This window comes from Vombatus ursinus, unplaced genomic scaffold (genome assembly GCF_900497805.2).
Source record: "Vombatus ursinus unplaced genomic scaffold, bare-nosed wombat genome assembly UNPS02014778.1, whole genome shotgun sequence".
Taxonomy (NCBI): Eukaryota; Metazoa; Chordata; class Mammalia; order Diprotodontia; family Vombatidae; genus Vombatus; species Vombatus ursinus.
The window spans coordinates 47916230-47937085 of record NW_020954556.1 but is presented as its reverse complement, the minus strand read 5'-3'; the positions used below and the strand labels follow the sequence as shown (position 1 = coordinate 47937085).

The 20856-nt window shown below is 40.5% G+C and overlaps 1 protein-coding gene and 1 long non-coding RNA gene across 2 annotated transcripts in view; one reads left to right on the top strand and one right to left on the bottom strand.

Annotated features, from left to right (window-relative positions):
* Positions 1-20850, top strand: part of PRKCE (protein kinase C epsilon) — a 658716-nt gene extending 637866 nt beyond the window's left edge. The window contains exon 15 of the mRNA XM_027864980.1: positions 18031-20850. Within this exon, the coding sequence (XP_027720781.1) occupies positions 18031-18177 (147 nt within the window). The 3' untranslated portion in view covers positions 18178-20850. The remainder of the gene's footprint in view (positions 1-18030) is intronic.
* LOC114045120 overlaps positions 1-20856 on the bottom strand; it is a 42419-nt gene that overhangs the window by 19992 nt on the left and 1571 nt on the right. The window contains exons 2-4 of the long non-coding RNA XR_003569345.1: positions 17883-18024; positions 9712-9831; positions 7432-7570 (exon numbers count right to left, since the gene is read on the bottom strand). This is a non-coding gene — a long non-coding RNA (uncharacterized LOC114045120). The remainder of the gene's footprint in view (positions 1-7431; positions 7571-9711; positions 9832-17882; positions 18025-20856) is intronic.

Genomic DNA, 20856 nt, shown 5'->3' with positions numbered 1-20856 from the left:
ACACACACACACACACACACACACACACACACACACACACACACACACACACAGTGCCTCTCTTTCTCCCCTTTAACCTAAGACCTGTTCCAGACCCTTGGAATGCAGAGCATCAGGATTGTGCCTCAGGAAACCACAGAATATCATTCGATTGCAGGGAAGGGTAGGTTACCTCATCTTGCCTCACAGGGCGGGTGTTCAAGTGTTTACAGTTCCCATTTCAGGGCAGGCAGGGTTCTAATAAATATTGAGCCAAGGGAAAAGATCTTTATCTGGAGCATTTTCACAAAAAAAGGGAGGGAAAAAGGATTAAGAAAGGGTGAATGCAAGAACACCAGCCCTTGCCAGGATGAGGTAGGAGACCTTCTTCTCTAAGCACAAGGAACAGCCCCAAAATAAATATTCAACCACTGTTGACCTTAGCGATGTCTCTGTAGTGAAAGGCAGAAAAGACGGAGAGGGCCTATGATTAAAAGCAGACTCTGAAGCAGAGGGTGCCTGGGGGCCAGCAGAGCTATTCTGGGCCTGCCTCCCACTACCAGTCTAGTATGCACACTTTCTAAAGGTGTTATCAGATCCGGGCTCCTGCCTGTCCCACGGCAGCAGCATGCTGTGTTGGGGTCTGATGTATGACGCACATGGATCCCTGTGGCAAGCTGAAGCACTGTACTACTGCCCAGGGCTGATGGCTCTGAGTGGTAGAAATCAAGTGAAGGCACTGCCAACTCATCTTCACCATCCCTTCCCTTTTTTTTCCCTTCTCCCTACCCACACTTCACTTGCTCTTTCCTACTGTCTAGTGCAGGAGTGGGAAAACTAAGGCCTGAAGGCCACATGTGGCCCTCTAGGTCCTCAAGTGCGGCCCCGGGGCTGAATCCAAAGGGCCACACTTGAGGGCCTAAAGAGCCACATGTAGGCTGCAGGTTCCCCACCCCTGGTTTGGGAAAAGGAGGTTTGTGCGGAGATCTGAACTGAGCACCACCAACTTGCCTATTACCAGTCCTGGCATTTGGATGGCAATTCATGCTTCTGCAATCCCTCTCAGGTCTCCTGTCTCACCTGGTCCTCATGCTCTGGGTGCTAAGGGAACATACGTTGGACACTGACTATATGTCGCCAAGTTGCTGTGCTCCGTGTTAATTAAGTCTCATCCTCGCCTTTCTCCCTCCATCCCAAGTTTTTGTTTTTTGTTGCTATTTAGGGGCCATATTGTCCAACTAATTGGTTTTTGCCGTTGCTTTGTAGACCCAGGTCTAGGCCATTCCCAAAGTGAATTGATCCAAAAGTCTCTGTTGTTGGGTTTTATTTAAAGATAGTGAATTTAATTGGTCAAGTGTTCACTGAGCACTTTTAGGATAAGCCCCATACTGGGCACTAGGAGCTTATCAGAGAAGGCAAGAAGCTCAAGGTTCTTACGTATGGGTAAATGTGCTGGAGCCAGCTTGTTCAGACTCGAGCCAATTGTTAAATATTCAACGTGAGCATTTACAACTCAGAGATCAGCAAGCACAGCAAATCAGGACTTAATTTATTGTTTTGCAGATTTTCTAAACTTAAGAAATTGATGGAGAAAATAGTAATAACGCAGATAAAAATTGAAAGTAGGTTGTGGGGACATTTTTGGTGGAGGAAGCCGATTGTTAAATATTTACCTTCAATAAGATATATAAACATAAAACAACTGGCAAAGAGGCCATGGGGTACACTGGAAAAAGCAGGGATTTGGAGGCAGAAGAGCTAGATTCGAATCCTTCTTCTGCTCTTTACCATCTGTGACCATAAGCTTGTCCCCTAGCCTTTTGGGCCTGCCTGATTTTTTTTTTCTCATCTATAAAATGAGAGGTGTAGTCTAGCTGATACCTGAAGTCTCTTCCAGCTCTGAGTCCTGCGATCTGATGGATACAAGGCAGTGTATGTAAAGGACTAAATTGTGAATGGTCAAGGACCAAAACTTGTGATAGTAAGGGCTTTGCCTGACATCACATAGACAAAAATAACTGGACCGAGTTTAACCTGTAGTTTTTGTTCCTATATTTACCAGTCTGAGGGGGGCCTGTGTCTGAAAAGGGTGCCCTGGAGGAGAGCTTGGGAGAGTGTAACAAGGAGCGCAGTGAGGTATAAGAGGACATGGGGCATCAGTTAAGAGATCTTGGTTTGCTTAAGAATTAATCAAACCATCATCATCATTCATTTTTGTTCATTGTGTTGGCGATACAAAGACAGCATCCGATCAAGAGAAACAGTACGTACTTAAGTAAGCTACACAAAATCAGTACAGTATTATATCTTGGGGTAGGGGAGGACACCGACAGGTTGGGGGCAGGTGGAATCCTGAAAGGCTTTGTGTACTAGAGCTACCCATCTCAGTATCAAGGCAAGTGTGGCCCTGGAAACCAAGCTTCTGGAGACAGGGCTGGGGTGGGATGGCCCTAACTGGCCTCCTCCCTTCACGTTTGAGAGGGATGAGAGGATGTAGCCCTTCTCTACAGGGAGCTTAACCAGAAGTCCTCCGACTAGCTCTGGGGAGAGATTCCCAACTGCTTTCAAGGAGGAGAAACTTCCAAAAAGACTCTGTTTTGCTGCCTTGAATACCTTTCTCCCTCCCTTTATTCTGTCTTTCCTCCCTCCTTTCATTCCTCTCTTCCTTCTTTCCTTCTTCCCTCCCTCCTTTCCTTCTTTTACCTTTTCCTCAATTTCTCCTTCCTTTCTTTCTTCCTTTCCTCCCTCCCTCCTTCTCTTCTTTCATCTCTTCCTCCATCCATCCCTCCCTCCTTTCCTTCCTCCCTTCTTTCTTTCCTTCCTCTCTCCCTCTTTCCAATCTTTCATTTCTTCCTCCATCTCTCCCTCCCTTCTTTCATCCCTCCCTCCCTCCCTTCTTTCATCTCCTCCTCCATCCTGCCTTCCTTTCTTTCATTCTTTCCTTCTTTCTTTTTCCCCCTCCCCCCCTTCCTTCCCAATTTCTGTCAAGGTCAGAGAAAAATTTTTGGTCATACTCTATCCCATTTTTTTTTTTTAGGGAAGCATAAGGGAGAATGTTTCTTATAAAGTTTCAACAGACCTCCTAGCTGGACCTTACCTAAAACTACTTTTCCAATTTTTGCCTCGAAAGTTTGTTTAGAAATTCAAATTACTAGTTCTCAAAACTACCAACGTGTTTTGAAAAGGTATAGTCTCTATGAGCCAAAAAATTCCTTTCTGTGAGACTGCTTGAGCTGTGTCTACTTACACAAACCAGTTGTTTGGCGGTGGGAGGGGCGGGAAGGGCCACTAGCTGTATTCCATCATGCCATGGGGTATTGGCAGGGTTGGGGAGTTGAATTTAGTCAATAACAGGTTGTGTAACCAAATACTATTGTTTTTCCAAAACACTTTAAAATGAACTTTAAGCCCCTCCCCTCCCTTTTTAAATAGACAAGCAACCAGTTATTTTAGGGGAAAATAGGTAACTCTTAGCAAACAACTGGTGACTAAGAGAATTCAGCTACTTTTTTTCCCCAGAATTCCTGTTTGTTTGATAGACTTCAATCAAGTTCTTTTGGAGTTTTTTGCTTAGGGAAAATGATTTAGTGATACTAGGTGATATCACATAGATATGAAAAAGATTACACAACCCTTATTTTGTTTCCATTGATCAATAAATGTTAAAGGGCTGATGAGGCATGAGTGGCTCTAAAAATGAAGGGTAGAAGAAACATGGTTAAGAGAAAATTAAGGCCCAAGGTAAGCGATGAAATAATAAACAGCAAATTTCCAGTTCCAGGCAAAGATAATTACATCCCAGGAGGTTAAAAGAATTTGAAGGTGTGAACATGGTACTATTGTCAACAGCCTTTGAAAAATCATGGAGAATAAGGCAGTTTAGAACACTGAAGAAGGGCAAAGGTTTTCCCATTTTTAAGAAAGGGACAAAGGCTGGACTCACAAAACTACAGGAAGCTTGACATTAATCTCTGGTCAAGTCAACAAGCATTTATTGAGTGTCTGCTGTGCACCAGGCATTGTGCCAAGCACTGAAGGTTAAAAAGAAAGGCAAAAAATAGTCCCTGCTCTCAAGGTCCCGGAAAAATTCTGGAAGAAATTCTCTTCTGTTCTATTATTAGGCAGTTGGTTTGTGGGCATGTAAAAAGAAAGTGCTGATCACTCCCAGCCAGCATAGGTTCACTCAGATTAAATCATGCCAAACAATTTCACTGTTTCATGGGATTACTAGACTGGTAGAACAAAATGCATAATAGTGCCCACGGATTCCATCAGGGCATTTGAAAGGTTTCCCATGAGATCCTTCTAGACAAGTTGGAAAAATATGGCTTCATATCAGTGGTGGAATGTGGTGAATTAATATTTCATTGAACAACCAAACCAAAATAGATTAATTGATGGATTGATATCAGTATTTTAGTTGTATACCATAAACCTCTGTCCTTGGCCTTATCCAGTTTAACTATGTATTCCAATACATAGCTAACTACATATTCAAATAAGATATATACATGCATAACTACATACATGTTTAAATAAGAATGTCCATAAACTTTATAGATAACATGAAGCTGAGTACTGCCACAACAGATACCAGAATCAAGATTAAAAAACCTATTCCAAATTGCTTGCCTTCTCAGTGAGGGGGGTGGGGAGGGAAGAAGGGAGAGAATTTGGAGCTCAAAGTTTTAAAAACAAATGTTAAAAATTGTTCTTACATGTAACTGGGGAAAAATACTAAATAATTTTTTAAAAAGATTTTTTAAAAATGCTTAAACATGATCTCATGACAAGCTTGGATATGAAATTTAATGAGTGTGCACATAAAGCTTTGCACTTAGTTTTAAAAGTTTCCTCGTACAACTACAGCAAGTGGGAGAAATTATTTGACAACAGAGTTAGAGTTAATTGTGATATAATCACGTAATGTGACCTAACTGCTCCTCAGGTTGATCTAGACATACTTCAAACATGTAGGACTTTGGACGCTTTCTCCACCAATGTAGATCATACTCTCTCTACCTAGAGCCATAACTAGGAATTCAAGCCCCTGAGGCAAAATCAGTCCAGACTATATCCCAGTTGTATAGGGGGAGTGTTTTAATTTGTTAAAAACAAATGTTTTATTGATGCCTAGAGCACCTGACTTAAGGTCAAGAAGACATGGGTTCAGATCCTGCCTCAGACATTTACCAGCTGTATGATTCTGGATTAGTCACTTACTTTTTCTAAGCCTCATTATCTTCATCTGTAAAATGAGGGGGGCTGGACGTGATGTCCTCTTAGGACCTTCCAGCTCTGAATTTATGATTCCTTTCATTTCACTGCTATATTTTGGTGTACAATAATTTTTGCTGTCTCCCTACATGTAGACTAGATCATCATATTTCAGGTGTGTGTGTGTGTATGTGTATGTATGTATGTATGTATTTGTGTATACACACACACACACACACACACATATTCAGGTACTCATACTCAGGCATGTTGTAGAAAGGTTTCCTATATTGGGAAAGAGGTTGGGTGTCTTTTAAATCTAACATTCTATAATTCTACTATAGATGTTTACAACTAAGAAGACTTAGTCTATGTTTTCAGATTACCTCACGGTCTATTAGGGAAACAAGATATCTGTCTATGGAATAATTAGAAAACAATTAAGACCTGAATCAGGGCAGCCAGGTGGTTCGGTGAATAGAGTGCCAGGCCTGGAATCAGGAAGACGCCTCTTCCTGAGTTTAAATCTGGCTTCAGACACTGACTAGCTGTGTGACTCTGGGCAAGTCCCTTAACCCTTTTTGCTTCAGTTTTCTCATGCATAAAATGAGCTGGAGAAGAAAATGGCAGACCTCTCCAGTATTTTTGCCAAGAAAACCCCAAATGGTGTCACAAAGAGTCAGACATGACCCAACAATGACAACAACAACGAAAGACCTGAATCATGTGATTCAGATTCTAAGTGTTACAGGACTTCCAAAAAAGCTGGAAACGCTTCACAGAGGAATTAAGATTGAGTTTGACTGTTATTGATGGGTAGAATTTAGTTAGGTAGGGGAACCAGGGAATATCATTTTTGAGAGAAGGAGCAGCATGAGCAAAGACAGGAGAGGAGGACATAATAGATATGAAAAGCAACAAGGAAATCACTCTGATCAGAGCAGCTGTTCTATGTAGGAGAATTGTGGGAAAGACTGGCTAGGGAGGATGGAGCCAGATTATAGAGAACTTTGGGAGCCAGGAAGAAATTTGGAATTGCTTCAATAGACAATAACTGGGATCCATGGCATGATAAAAGCATTATTTTAAGGAGATTGATATTGTAGTAATAAATGGGACTCATTGTCCCCAAATCTCCATGTGTTCTTCAAAGAGAAGAATGCAAAGCAAAATACAACCTCAGTTTCACAAAATACTAAAAGATGATGGAGGATTTGTTCAAAGAATTTCTGGGGTAAATGAGTTAACTAGAAAACTTTTCAGTTGGCTTTAATTGTTAAAAACAAATACTTTCACACTTTCTGAAATTTGTTTTCCTGCCTTAGTAAGATACTTGTGGAATAAGGGTCCTACGAGGCCCGAGATCATCGTCTTCATAGTTCACATCTAGAGGACACTTTATGATTCATAAAGGATCAAGCGAAGCAAAAAGTACAAGTATTTGGTAGAGGAAGAATATGGAGGGAAGGTTGTTATTGGACTTTACTGAGGTAGTTTCTTAAGCAGTCAGTTAGCATACAGCCCATCACCCACATGCTGCCTCGTTCTGAGCAATAGTCTTACTGTTTAGTCCTGGATAAAAAAGTAGAGAAGAGGTAGGAGATTGATCTGGGGATGTGCTAGACTCAGGATACCCATCCTGGTAGTTGATTTCTTGAATAATTCCCCATCACCACTTTGACTTCTTTTGCCATTTTCCCTTTAGCTGGAGGTCATCTTCCTCTATTTGTTTTTTTCCAAATATAAGACATTTATTTCAGATCCAAGGAATGCAGGATCCAAATCACCTCCACTCATCCCCATAAACAGTTAAAAGTCACTCTCCTTCCCTTTCCAATAAAGTACATCCCAGACAAACTTTTACAATTCTCCAAATTTATAGTGCTTGAAAGTTCCTCCAAAAGAGAGCCCACTCATGGTACTAGAGTCTTAACCTCATTTCTCTTCCTCTCCCCCAAACTTGCATCCTTCAAGACGACTCAAAAGCTCCTTCTACAGGAGACCTTTCTCAGTTTTCTCAGCAATTAGAGCTTTCTTCTCTAAAGTTGTCTTCCGTTTACTCTATGTTTCTTGTACATACTTATTGATTGTATGTTATCTCCCCTATTGGAATGTAGGCTCCTTGAGGGCAGGGACTATTCTTGCCTTTCTTTGTATTCCCAGTGCAAAGCATAATGCCCGGTGCATAGGAAGCCTTTAACAAATGCTTGCCATTTATTGATTGATGTAACTTACAGTAGTAGAAAAGGGAAGTCCAGTTTGTCTCAGGGCTCTATTCTTTTTCGCCTCTCCAGTGCTGAAGGCACAGTTGTTCCTCTTTTCTCCAGGAGTCTAAGCTCGACTCCTCTGGTAGAAACCTCCTTCTTTGAGGATCCTGGTGAAGATGGTTCTCGTTAATCCAGCTTTGACTTTTTTCTTTTAGAATATTTTGTAAAGGACTAGGAAGAATATGAAATTCAGTTGTGAGGACTAGAGCTTCAAAGCGAAAAGGACAGATTCTGATTATTAAAGTGAATAATGTAATTCAGTTTGACAAATTAATAAGTGAATACTATATCACTATGCTAAGTGCTTTAGGAAGATGCAAGGAAAGATAAGGTTGGGCCTTGTTCTCAAGAAACATAGAGTCTATTTGAGGAGACAGGATTGACCCAAGATTGGTGATTGCCTCAGCTGGTCCACCACTGCACCACCTCCCCAGCAGCCCTCTCCAACTTTGTTCTTCCCTACCCCAGTTCTCAAATATCCTTGGAAAGTATTTCAGTCTACTTCCCTGTGGCCCAAACCCACCATACCAGCAAACAAAGTGCTGCCTCCTAACCACCACTTCCCTATGTGTATTATCTTCCCTTCTTAGAATATAAGACCATGGATAGCAGGAATAGCCTTTGCTTTTGTATTTGTATCCCCAGAGCTAAGTAGGTATTTGGCATATAATAAAATGCTTTTTCATTCACTCATTCATTTTTTCATTCACCATAAAGACTTAAGTTCTGAATCAAGTCATTAAATTTGCCATTAGAGTTTAGAAAAAGCATAGAGTTGTAAAGAAAGGCTTCATGGAAGAGATGAATTTAATTTGGGTCTTGAAAGACAAGACCCAAATCTTGTACTATCAAGGGCATGAAAGCCACTGCTTTTCCTCAGCCACAATCCTTTTCTTAGAAGTATAAAAGGAGACCATCTAGCTTGAGGGATTTATCATCTTCTGGCTAGCCCAGCAGCCTTGAGTTTTTTTTCACTTCTACATAGCATCAAAACTACTGGTTGGACTTCCATCCAGTCAATCAGTTCTCATTCACAGTTGCTCAGACTATACTTAAATCACAAGCCCTCTGCTCTAGAGTTATGTCTTTCAGGGTAAGACATTTCCCAGATTCTCTCTGGTTTCACAAGCAAATGAATTTGAGTCAGAGCAAAAAGTAAGCTAAGAAGGCAAGATCTATCTGCTACCACACCAGCAAGAGGTGAGCGAGATGACAAGGATAGGCAAAAATGACAGCATTCAATAAATATCTTGTCCCCTTTTCTGGACCACTGAAATTGAAGCATTTTCCCTTTGCTTTTGAACTCATCAGATCCACGATTTGTAGAAAACATGAACAAAAAGTCACTGCTCTTAAAAGCTTGTGATTATGATTTAAATATAGCTAGGGCAATTCAAAATAAGGACTGGATGGCAAGTCAACCAGCAGCCTTGGTGAAAAGTGGAGAAGTGAAGTGAAGAAGAAAAAGTGAGGAAACACAAGGTTGCAGGGACAGAGGAAAGTACAAGGATTCTGGGTAACTGGAGAGTACATGGTTTTCAGAACATGGGCATCCTGTGCCTGCAGAGTAATGACTGGCCAATCTCAGTGGGTCTATTTCATGCTCTGTTTCTCAGAGTGATCAACAGTGTCTGATGAATGGGTTCTCTATCATGATGGTTTGTTTATAATCTCCCTAAAGAACATTAGAATTATCCTCCCCTTATCCTTGCTTATTAGCCCCATATCCTGTCTTTTACTGGGGAATTAACAAGACTTTTGGAGACAGTCATCCTCCCTGATTCAGCCTCCAAGGTTAGGGACATGTCTCCCCAGGAATCCTTAATGGTCCCTCATTTTATCTACTGACTAAGAATTTATCTAAAATTTTCTCTAATCTATTTATGCTTCAAATTGGTACTGCCTTTCAGTAGAACAGTCTTTGACTTAGCCTACGCTTAACCTTTTTTTTTTTTTTAAACTCCACAGAATGAACCCTGCAGCTACTGAGGGGTAGAAAATAGGAAATCCCACTGTGTTTATCATTTGTTGATTACCAAAAAAAAAAAAAAAAGGAATTTGCCTTGGTAGAACAGATACAGCCTTAGAGACTCATCTCCAACCGGGTATCTCCCATGCATATGTTAGGATCAGCCAGTCAGCAGGCATTAATTAAGCCCTTACTATGTGCCAGCACTGAGGATACAAAGAAAGATAGAATATAGTTCCCACCCTCAAAGAGCTCACATCATACAAGATTCCTTGTTACCTGCAACCAGAAGTGTCTTTGCTCGGTGATCCTCTGATATGTCAAATAAGGCATGAAATCAGGAATTAGCCGTGTGCCAGGAATATGTATTAAGTCCACAGAGGATGTCCGGCACCAAGTCTAAATGCAAGAAGAAATACCCATGGGTGGTTTTTCAAATTCTCCTTTTTACCAGTGACATTGTGCTGATCACAATAAACCTTAGCACACTATAGGGTGTACTCAATGAGATCAATCTGCCAACCAATCAGTAATCATTTATAGGTCACTGCTGTGTGCAAGACTATGCCATAGGTGCTGGAGTTAACAAAGACAAAAATGAAACAGTTCCTGCTCTCAGAGAGCTTATGTTCAGTCTACTGTGGGAGACATCCAAACACAGGGTGTCCCAAAAGTCTTAGTGCAGTTTCAAGCTTAGATTAAATCAATGTTCTTAAAGCTTAAAACTGCACTAAGACTTTTGGAACACCCCATATAAATGTATTCCAATTATAGACAAGACAAATACAAAGTAATTTGGGGGGTGGGGAGGGGGAGACAGCGGCCGTTGGCTGGATCTGGAAATGTAGAAGGTGGCACATAAGCTGAATTTTAAAAGAAGCAAGGTATTCTATGAGGAGGTAGATGTGAAAGGGGATTGCATTCCAGGCATGGGGCAGAGTCAGTATAAAGGCCTGGAGATAGAGGATGCAGTATTCTTTCTGAAAACAATGGCAAGAGGGCCAGTTTGTCCAGACCATAAACTTCAGGAAAAGCATAGTATCTAATGAGCCTGGAAAGATAGTTTGGGGCAAGATTTTGGGGGTCTTTGAAAGCCACACAGAGAAGTTTATATCTATTGTAGAGGAAATAGTGAACCTCTGGCATTTTGTTGAACAGAGGAGTGACATGGTTAAGCCTGCACCCATAACCGTGCAAAAGAAAAACCCAAATGAATCAAGAATCTGTTTTGCCTAGATTATAACATACAGGTTGTCCATCAGTAACAGATGGATAGTTTGTGCATTCATTCAGTATCCTTTTGATGTCAGGAGAATGCAAGGAAGGCTATTAGCTTGTTGTGCTCGGTATATGAGAAAACATGGGACACAGATCCTGGGTCACTTTGGTCACATCATTCATCACCTAGCAGCCAGCCTGCTGGTGACACGCCCCGTGCTGGTTAGCTGGGCTGGTCCTCAGAGAGCAAAGTCTTTGCTGGGATGATGCTCCAGACCTTTCCAGCTTGGCAAGACCTGCTGAGGCTGTGTTCTTCTAGCAGAATCTTCAAGAATTCAGAGGCAGGGACCCAGATCAGGGAACACTTCCAGGATTTTCTGATCAAGTCAAATTGTTTCATTTTATCATCCCAGCCTTCTGTAAAATTTCTATTTTAATACTTAACTGGAGTATGGAGGTGGTCATGGTTCCTTGATGACTGCACTCAAGATTTATACAAGCCAGATTTAGGGACAGGGGTTGGAGGAGGAGGAAAGGAAAGGAGGGAGGCACGACAGTATTAAATAGTGTATTGTATTGTTGGTTACCATATGCTTTAGTGATCCCCCTATCTATGTTATTAGCTCCTTTTAAGGTCTAATGGTGTCTTATCATGGAATCACAGCCTAAACTCCTCAGTTTATATAGGAAAAGAAAGAGGGAAGGAAGGAAGGAAATGAAGAAGGAAGGAAGGGAGAGAGGGAGGAAGGAAGAAAGGATGGATTTTTTAAGTGCCTACTATGTGTCAGGCATTGTGCTAAGTGCTTTGTTAATATCTCATTTGATCCTCACAACAACCTTGAGAGGTAGCTGCTAATGTTATTCCTCATTTTACAGTTGAGGAAACTGAGGCAGACAGAAATTCAGTGACTTGCTCAGGGCCTGACTCAGGATTATACAAGTTGTAAGGTACAGAACCAGTATTCAGACCCAGGTCCTCTGACTCCAGGACCCTCTTCCCACTATGTCCTGCTACTTCCTTTTTAATTCAACTCAATGTATATTTATTAAGTACCTACTGTGTAAGAAGTACTCTACTGGGTGATGATAGCCCTTGACCTCTCAGAACTTATGGTCTAGTGGGGGTGGGGATAAGATACAAATATAAATAACTAAAACATACAACCCTGTATGAGAAGTACATAAGGGAAATGAATATGACAATAGCTGACATTTATATAATACTTTGTGGTATACAGAGTAATTTACCTGTTATGCCATCTGGTTCTCACCATACCCCATGAAGTGAATAAAGCAAGAATTGTTATCCTAGCTTTATAAATGAGGAAATAGAGGCACAGGGAATTTCAGTGGCTTGCCTGAGGTCATCTAGAAAGTAAAAGGCTGGAGCCAGAATTTAATCCCTGGTCTTCTGCAAACCGAGAGGGGTTGTAGTGGATTGGAGCTGAGAAAAGATGGAAGAGGAATCAGAGAAAGCTTCCTCAATAGGCAGCAGTGTCATTGGGGGCTTTAAAAGTTGGTTAAGGATTCAATAGGTGGACAGAGAAATGGAAGACATTCCAAACTTATTGGACATCTCGGGTGCAGGTGGGAAAGCGTGCTAGTAACAGTTCCCAAATTCATGACATTTCCCTTTGTGCATTCTTTGATTCCAAAGACAAAGTCTAAGTTCATTGTCATTGTGCATAGTCATTTGACTGTAGGTGTTTCCATTTTTAAGTGCTGATGGAACTTGGCTCTTTAGCTTCAGATGAATGAGCTGTGAAATTCCAATGTACTTCTGGATATTAAAACATGGTTTCCTTTCCTAATGGCCTATAATCAAGGCATAACCTGTTAGTTAAACAGTGAATGCAAACAGAACATTACTTAGAGGTTTGCTAATGTTCTTCCCACTCACCCCCTATTAACAGCCAGTTTTGTAGGCAGCCAGGAATGACAAGGTCATGGGAACTGAAGTTGAAGATTCTTTGTAAAGAAGGCTAGCCTCAAAAAAAACCAAAGTAAATGGGTTTGTCCTTGGCAGCCTTCCATTTCTGTTTCTGCATCCCTCTCCTAAGACCCTCGGGGTGCCCATTTACTCATTCATTCACCTAGGTGGATTTGTGGCTCAAAGGGAAGGACAATGGACTTGGAATCAGGAAGTCGTGAGTTCAGATTCAGACTTAGACGCTTATTAATCATGTGACCCTGTGTAAGTCACTTAACCACTACCTGCCTCATCTGTAAAATGGAAACAACAATAACATTTACCTCCGAGGGTTGTTGTGAGGATAAAGTGAGCTAATATTCATAAAGTGTTTTGCAAACCTTAAAACACCAGGTAAATGCTAGCTATTGTTACTATTGTTATCATGTAAGCCAATATTTATTAATCATTTATTACATGCAAACTGCAGAGCTCTAAGTAGTGAAGAGATGACGATTCTTCAAAATGATGCACTTCCTGCTATCAAACAGTATACATCCTACCATCAGGAATATAGAGTGTCTAGAGATAATTATGATGTAAGGTAGAAAGTGATAGGGGCAAAGAGGAAATCTGGAGTGGTCTAGGAAAACCTGAGGAGGTAGAAAATACTTTCACTTACTTGGCAATACTGCCTTATATTTTGAGTTCTCTTTTCATTTACATGTTATATTTCCAAAAAGTAGACTGAGCTCTTTGAGGGCAGGGCCCATGAATGATGCCTCTGTGAATTTCCTGTAGTACCTGGAAACACTATGTAACCAGGGAGTCAGACTGTTAGAGAAAACTTACAAGATCATTTGCCTGACACCACTTCTTTTCTACTTACCCCACTCTCCCTTTTATCATACTTACTTGTTTATATGTCTTTTCTCCTGTTAGATTATTAGATGGATACTATAGTATCCATCTAATTCAGCCCCAAATAGCCCCCAAACTTTTGGCCATGAAACCAAAGAGGGTCATTCTTTGAAGATGCAGCAGTCCCACTTAACCCATCTTAGACTAGGAATCCTAGTAAAGAGCCTCAGAGATTCCCCAGTTTTTTCTCCATCACTTGGCCCCAGTCTAGTACCCATCACCATCATGAAGCTATTTGTTCTATGTAGCAGAAAGCCTTCATGTAATCATTTATGCCCTTTTCCTATTATCCTTAGAGGTGGAAAAGAACTGGTAATAAATATTAGCTTTTCACACACACACACACACACACACACACACACACACACACACACCTTTAAGGTTTAAAATGTGTCTTCTTCACAACAGCCCCATTAGGTAGGTAGTATGAGTATGACCATCCTCATAGTACACCTGAGGAAACTAAGTCTGTTAGAGGTAGATTGAGTTGCCTGAAATCACCTGATTAGTAAGTGTCTTAGGTAGAAACTAAGCCCAGGTGTTCTTATTCAAGATCCAGAGGTCTTGCACTCACTACACCAAACAGCTGCTTACCATCTGCTAAGTCTGTAAGTCCTTCTTACAGTCTTTGCTTACTAAGATTTCTCTTTTTAAAGCTAAAATAATACCAGTTCTTTTAGCCTTTTCTCATACATTTTGTTTATCAGTTGTTTACTTAGGCTTTTTCTTGTCTGACTGCTCTCTCAACTGACCAGTCCTTAAAAGTTGGAAGGATAACTTGCACTACTTCACATTATTTCCCCAAGTCTGCATATCAGTCTCATGCTTTAAATAAAATTTTAAAAAACCAAAGTCTTTTTTGGACAGGCTGCTGGTCAACTTGCTCTCCACTCTGACCCATAGATCTTTTTTTTTTTCCCTGTAGTGATTGTGTAGCATTGTATAGCCCTTCCCCGCCTTGTGTTGGTATGAAATGTTGCCCTGAACTTCTGGCTGAATTTAGCGTGATCTTTTTGCTGATTTATTCTTTAGCATTCCAAAATTACTTGAAATTCTGACCCATCTACACCCGTTCCAAGTCACTGATCCTTGCACAACTACTGTGAGCTCAATTCTTTTCTAGCTACCATAGGAATACACTATTTCACCTGGACTGTAATTCTTTGCCCTGGCATTCAAAGACTCCCACAATCTGGCCTCAGCCTATTCATTCATGCATGTATACATGCATTCATTCATAACAAAAGGTAAGTTCTTATCACGTGCAGAGTGCTGTGTTAGGCCCTAGAAAAGATAGAGAATTTAAACAAAGAGATAGAAGCCCTCATGAAGCTTGTGACCTACCTTTCTGACCTCCCACAAACCTATTCCCTGTACTTTTTGCTCCATCTAGACTGCTCTCCTCATTGTCTCCGGTAAATACCCTTGGTATTCCTACCTTTGTTCATGGTGTTTTGTCCACCTAGAACAGGGGTGGGAAACAGATAGAATTTGTTCTGTGAAATTTGGATTCAGTCAAAGGGATGCACTTGAGGACCTAGAGGGCCACATGTGCCCTTGAGGCTGCAGGTTCCCCACCCCAGAGCTAGAACATCCTTGTATCCTAGAAGAACCAGCTCAAGTACCCCCTTTGCAGAGGTGTTCTGGAGCCAATTAGATCCAATTCAGGAGTGCCAATTGTTAAATTTTCAATATAAGCATTTATACCTTGGAACTTGGCAAAAGCTACAAATAGAGGCTTGATTTTTTGGTTTTGTTTTGTTTTATTGCTTGTCTAGACTTAAGAAAGGAATAGAAGAATGTTAATAATGCAGATAAAACTAATAAGTTTATTGTGTATATATAAACATATTAGTTTTATTTAGTTTATATATTAGTTTTGTATATATACATATAAACATTAGTTTTATTTAGTTTATATATTAGTTTTGTATATATACATATAAGTGTGTGTGTATACACACTTATATATATGTATGTATATACACGTATGCATATACACACACTTTTTTTTTGGAGAGTTTACCAACACACTCCTGCATCTTCCCCAGTTCGGCGAATGTTGATGTCTCCCATCCCAGAATTCTTGGGTGGCACTTAATAAGGATTCTGCTCACCTAGTACTCAGTACCTTTTTTTTGTTTGTTTGTTTCCATCGGTGTTGGGAGTCGTCTCTGAGGAAAATACCTCAACTCAATACGAGTGAACACCTGCTGTATTGGAATGTTAGAAGGTTATCCCTGTCTACACTGAAAGATTAAGTGACTTTCCTGGCTCACAAAGCCAGTGTGTATCTGAAGCAGACCTTGAATACAGATCTTCCTGACTCTGTGGGCAGCTCATTAACCACCATGTTCCGTCTCATGTTGCCTTCTTGGTGATACTGCCTTATGTTTTGAGATCTCTTTTCACATACATCCACTATATTTCCCTAAGGAGGCTTAACTCTCTGAGGACAACCAAGGCTCATGAATTCTTTTGTGTGTCTTCTATAGCACCTAATGCTGTGTTACCAGGGAATCAGAGAGTGTTAGAGGAAACCTGAAGATCATCATCCCACTCTCTCCCTTGTATCATAGTTATGTGTTTACAAGTCTTTTCTCCCATTAGAAGATAAGTTCTTTGACAAAAGAGTCTATGTTGTAGATATCTTTCTATCTCCAGTGTCTTGTGCAGTACCTTACACACAGTAGGTACTCAAGAAATGACCTTTGACTTATTGACGTTCATTATCCTCAGTTTATAGTTGAGGAAACAAGGGGCAAAGAGACATGAAGTAATATGGCCAAAGTCACACTGCTATTTAGCGTCAGAACCTGGAAAACCCAGATGTCAAGATTCTCTGCCCAGGACTTCAGAATTACTATATGCCTGGTCTACCAGGCTGGCAGTGATCTATAGAGCTCTCTTCTCAGGCTTGGATTCCCCCCCCGCCTCCATCAATGCTACATCTTTTTTTTATTCTAAAATAAAGATTGCATTTATTATCACAAATTACATTAAAAAACAGACAACTTTTACAAAAATTATTTTGATAACAAAATTTTGAGTTTAGGTACATTGTGATATTACAGGAAAACCATGGGCTCTATTGCTGTGCCTCCAGCAAAAGCTTCAAAGAAACTAAACATTTCATCATCAAAATGTTCATTATTTACCATAATCTGTCTTTGGAAGTAGGTTCATTGTGTTTTCTTAACAAGTTAAATTCCAGGGCTATACAGGGGCTTGGTGTCATTGATATAGCATGTTAGTGAATGGTAGAATCAGAGCTGAATAGGATGTCAGAGATCATGTAGTGCAACCCCCTCATTTTACAGATGAAGAAACTGAGTCCCAGAGAAGAAATTATTTTCCCAGAAGAGCTGGGTCTAGAACCCAGGTCTCCTGATTTGCTGGCAAATGTTCTTTTCCTTCTGTCAGCTAGACATGAAAAACCAACCAAAGGATGTTGATGATTTCAGACACTCCTTCCTCTGTGCTGAGGATTACACCAGGCAGGGAACAGTTTAAAATAGTATAATCAGTAGAACAGGATGAAAGCTCATGGTCAAAGGCTGCTTGTGTCAAAACGTTGGCTCAATGCATCTTGTGAACCCCACCAACTGTGCTAAAGATTATGGAGCAATAACATGATGGTCTTTATAATAGATGAGCTTTTCAACATTAATCAGTAACGCGGTATTCTTCTAACAGATATGCAGTGTCTCTAATTTATGACACTGCCTGGCTCATCCATTCCCCATTGTTTGGTGAGAATGCCTTGTTGGACTGTCAAAATCTTTCCTGGGCCTCATCTGGGGACAGAAGGGGATCTTATGCCTATAGCCAAGCCCAATAAATTTATCTATCTGTATAATGGAAGGCAGGAGAGGCAGGTCTCCCAATCATCATAGGAGGCAAGATAGCAGAGCATTCCAAAGGAATGAGAGACAGATTACTGAGCAGCTAGAATGTTTGACCCAATCTATCTGACCATGGATCACCTCACCTCCTTTCCACCCTCCAAAGAGTATATAATATATTGTAATCCACTTACCCATTTTTCCATTTTTCCTAATCACCCCCTCCTCTTCTACCTTCTCCATCAGAAACAGATCCAGATATTTCTTAAACCCATCCTCCTTCTCCATTCCTCCCGGCTGCTTTCCCTTGTCCCCATTGCCGCCTAAGTGGTATAGTGAATAGAGTGCTGTGCTTGGAATCAAGAAACCCAAGTTCAAAAATGGCCCCAGACACTTACTATGTAACCCTGGACAAGTCACTTAATCTCTGCCTTAGTTTCCTCAGCTGTAAAATGGGGATAGCATCCACTTCACAGGATAGGAAGGATAGGTGAGACAATATTTGTAAAAGGCTTTGTAAACCTTAAGGCGTTATATAAATAGTAGTTATTAATTACCTGAGTGACAGTAGCCTCAAAGGTTGATTACTCCTTACTCAGCAATAGCGAGAGGCTTTTGATCAAGTACAATCCCTCCTTATAGAGATCCCTGGGTTGGAAGGTCAGGCCAAACTCAACTCCTCTCCTTTTGTTTTTTCCCCTGCAGAAAACCAAAAGAGATGTCAATAACTTTGATCAAGACTTTACCCGGGAAGAACCAGTTCTCACACTCGTTGATGAAGCCATTGTGAAGCAGATCAACCAAGAGGAATTTAAGGGGTTCTCCTATTTTGGAGATGAGCTGCTCCCTTAAGAAGCTGCCCCAGGATACATGATTCGGGAGACTGCAGGAAGGGTTTCCATGAAAGTCAAATTTCCTGAGATTCAGTAATTCGCGAACTATATCTGCCGAGAGCCCACACCCTCACTTACAACTCTATTTATTGCATTCCCGCTCCTATCTCCCTTGGGCTCGACCTAGCCCATCTGCTACCTTGTGACCCAAAGGCATTCTTAAGTTCTGTTTCACCAAGGAACACAAAATCACTTTGTCCCAGAAATTGTAGATGTAACACACTGCTATATTTTTTACCATGTGCAAGTCTGGTTTTACTCCTAGGCGTTACTCGTCAAGGATGCAAATTTCATCCTTTTTACTGGACAGGAAAAAGGAAGGAGGAGGAGGAGAAACAGAGGGAGTGGAAATAGAAGGAGGAGGAGGAGGAAGAGGAAGAAGAAGAAGAAGAAATTAACAACATTTTTGGCAATGGAGAGATGGCAAATCTCACTTCTCATAAACTTGTATCTCAAGAAAGGAATCACTATTAATTTTTTAATGTTGATTTGATTTCCCATTAAATTGCATTTGGAATTAGTAGAACATTTGAAGAAAATCAAACTGGCTGAAGATAAAAAACCTTGATATCGTGTCAATAGCTATTAAAGGGCTAAAATGCAATGAAAACCAAATTATCCAAAGTCAATACAAAACATTATAGCTTTAGTAGAGAGGGCTCTTCACAGGGGCTTCCATGTGTTTATAGACAGATGAACATGCAACACTTCTCCCATCTAGTGAGATTCTGCCTGAACACATGTGCCATTGGAGCGAGAGCCAAAAATACTGGTGATCTAGGGAAAGCTCAGTTCCAAAATTCTGTTCCTGGTTTTTGGTCCTAATGATCCTGCATCAACTATTTATATTTATTTTTCACTGCAGTGTGTTACTTTTGCACACTTTTATAAAATCATAGTACTACTATGTCGTGTTGTGTGTGTATGTGTGTGTTTTTAATTAACTGTATAAAACTGAATCTAAAACCTCTGCTTTGGGAAGAAGCAGGAGAAAGCCAAACATGGCAGAAGGTCAACATATGTGAATAATGACCATTTGGCGGGGTGCACGCATGTGGCGGTATGAAATGGTAACTTATGCGAATGCCGCGAAATGACTGTGAAGTTACCGCCTGTAGATATGCTAACAGTGTTATGGACTTTGATTTCCAGGTATTCATCCCCCTGTGATTTTGTGTACTTTGAGCGCAGAGGTCATTTGATTATCTATTTTACTGAATCCTTCATGCAGCAAACAGAATCCATGCTAAGTATTGTACGTGGATTCCCCAGCTGCTTCCCCATATACATATACATATATATATATAAATATATACATATATATATATATATACTTGTGAGTGGCAAAGGAGCCCCAATAAAGCTTTTTGCCTTTTGTACAGGTGAGATTTTTGTACATAGTGTTTGCTGCAAGGCCTGTGGAATTAATTCATTGACTATAAAGGTATCAACTGCTGCATGTCTAGGCATATTATAAAACTTTAGTCTATGAAAGAATAATTATAATAATGTCCAGGTGCAATACTCTGTATGTGTATTGGTTCCAGTTCCTGTTGGAGAGATGGGGATGTATTTTTCAGTTCATTTGTTTTGTTTGAAAAGATGTAAACATATATTAAGCTATGCTTGAGCCGCTGTATAATTCTCTTAAACTCTGCTATATCATGACCGTGATAGGAAAAAGAAAGGCCTGTTCCGGGGGTGATGGCGGCAGCAGAGAAGAAGTCCGTGGTTCCCAAAAGACATTGTCCACCTGGGTGTCCATGAGAGAGCTTGTGTCCTTTTCACATCTGGCTGGTCACAGCCTTTGAGACTATTGATAATGTTCAGTTTGAATTTGTTCTTTTAAAAACTCAGGTGTAATTATTATCTATTCTTATGATGCTTTCAAATATTAAATATTATGCTATATCAGTCTATGTGTATCTGTTGGCATACAGGTGAAGTAATGGAGCAAGCAAACATTAGAATAATTTAATTTATCTTCAATGACTTTATATCCTGGGGAAAGACTATCTTCTGGAGTTGGAGTACAAGCACAGAAACATCTTAAATGGTTGCATCATCTCATTTTTAGGAAGACATGATAATACTGCCCATAAATTTTCATGTGTCGCTACTGCTCTCTGTATTTTTCTTTCCCCACCACATTTAGGTTGGGACATCTAGACAAGAACTGGCCACCGTGCTGAGTGGCATTGTCCCAGGTGACTAAACAGCTAGGAAGGCCATTTATTTATAGTGTTCTACCATTAATAGAATAGCTAGAGGGCCTTCCTCCCAGATGATTGGAAAATCTATAGGGGCATGGGGGAGAATGAGTCTACAAAAGCTCATATCCTAAGCCTCCAATGGGCTGTCCCTCTGTCTTGCAGGGAATTCAGTCCTTAATGAGCCTTGGGTTTACACAAAGCCTCGGGCTCTATCAAAATATCCCATAGCAGAGTTTTCACCCCAACAATCAATAAATTAATCTTTATTGGGTTTCATAGTAAGTTTGTCTGTTACCTTGAGTGTTTATTATTTTATTTTATTCCTAAAAGAGAGATTTCCTTAAAACAGACACACTGTTACATTTCTACCTATTCTTTCTCATTTTTTCTAGTGACTATGGTCACTCTCCTCTCTCTCTCTCTCT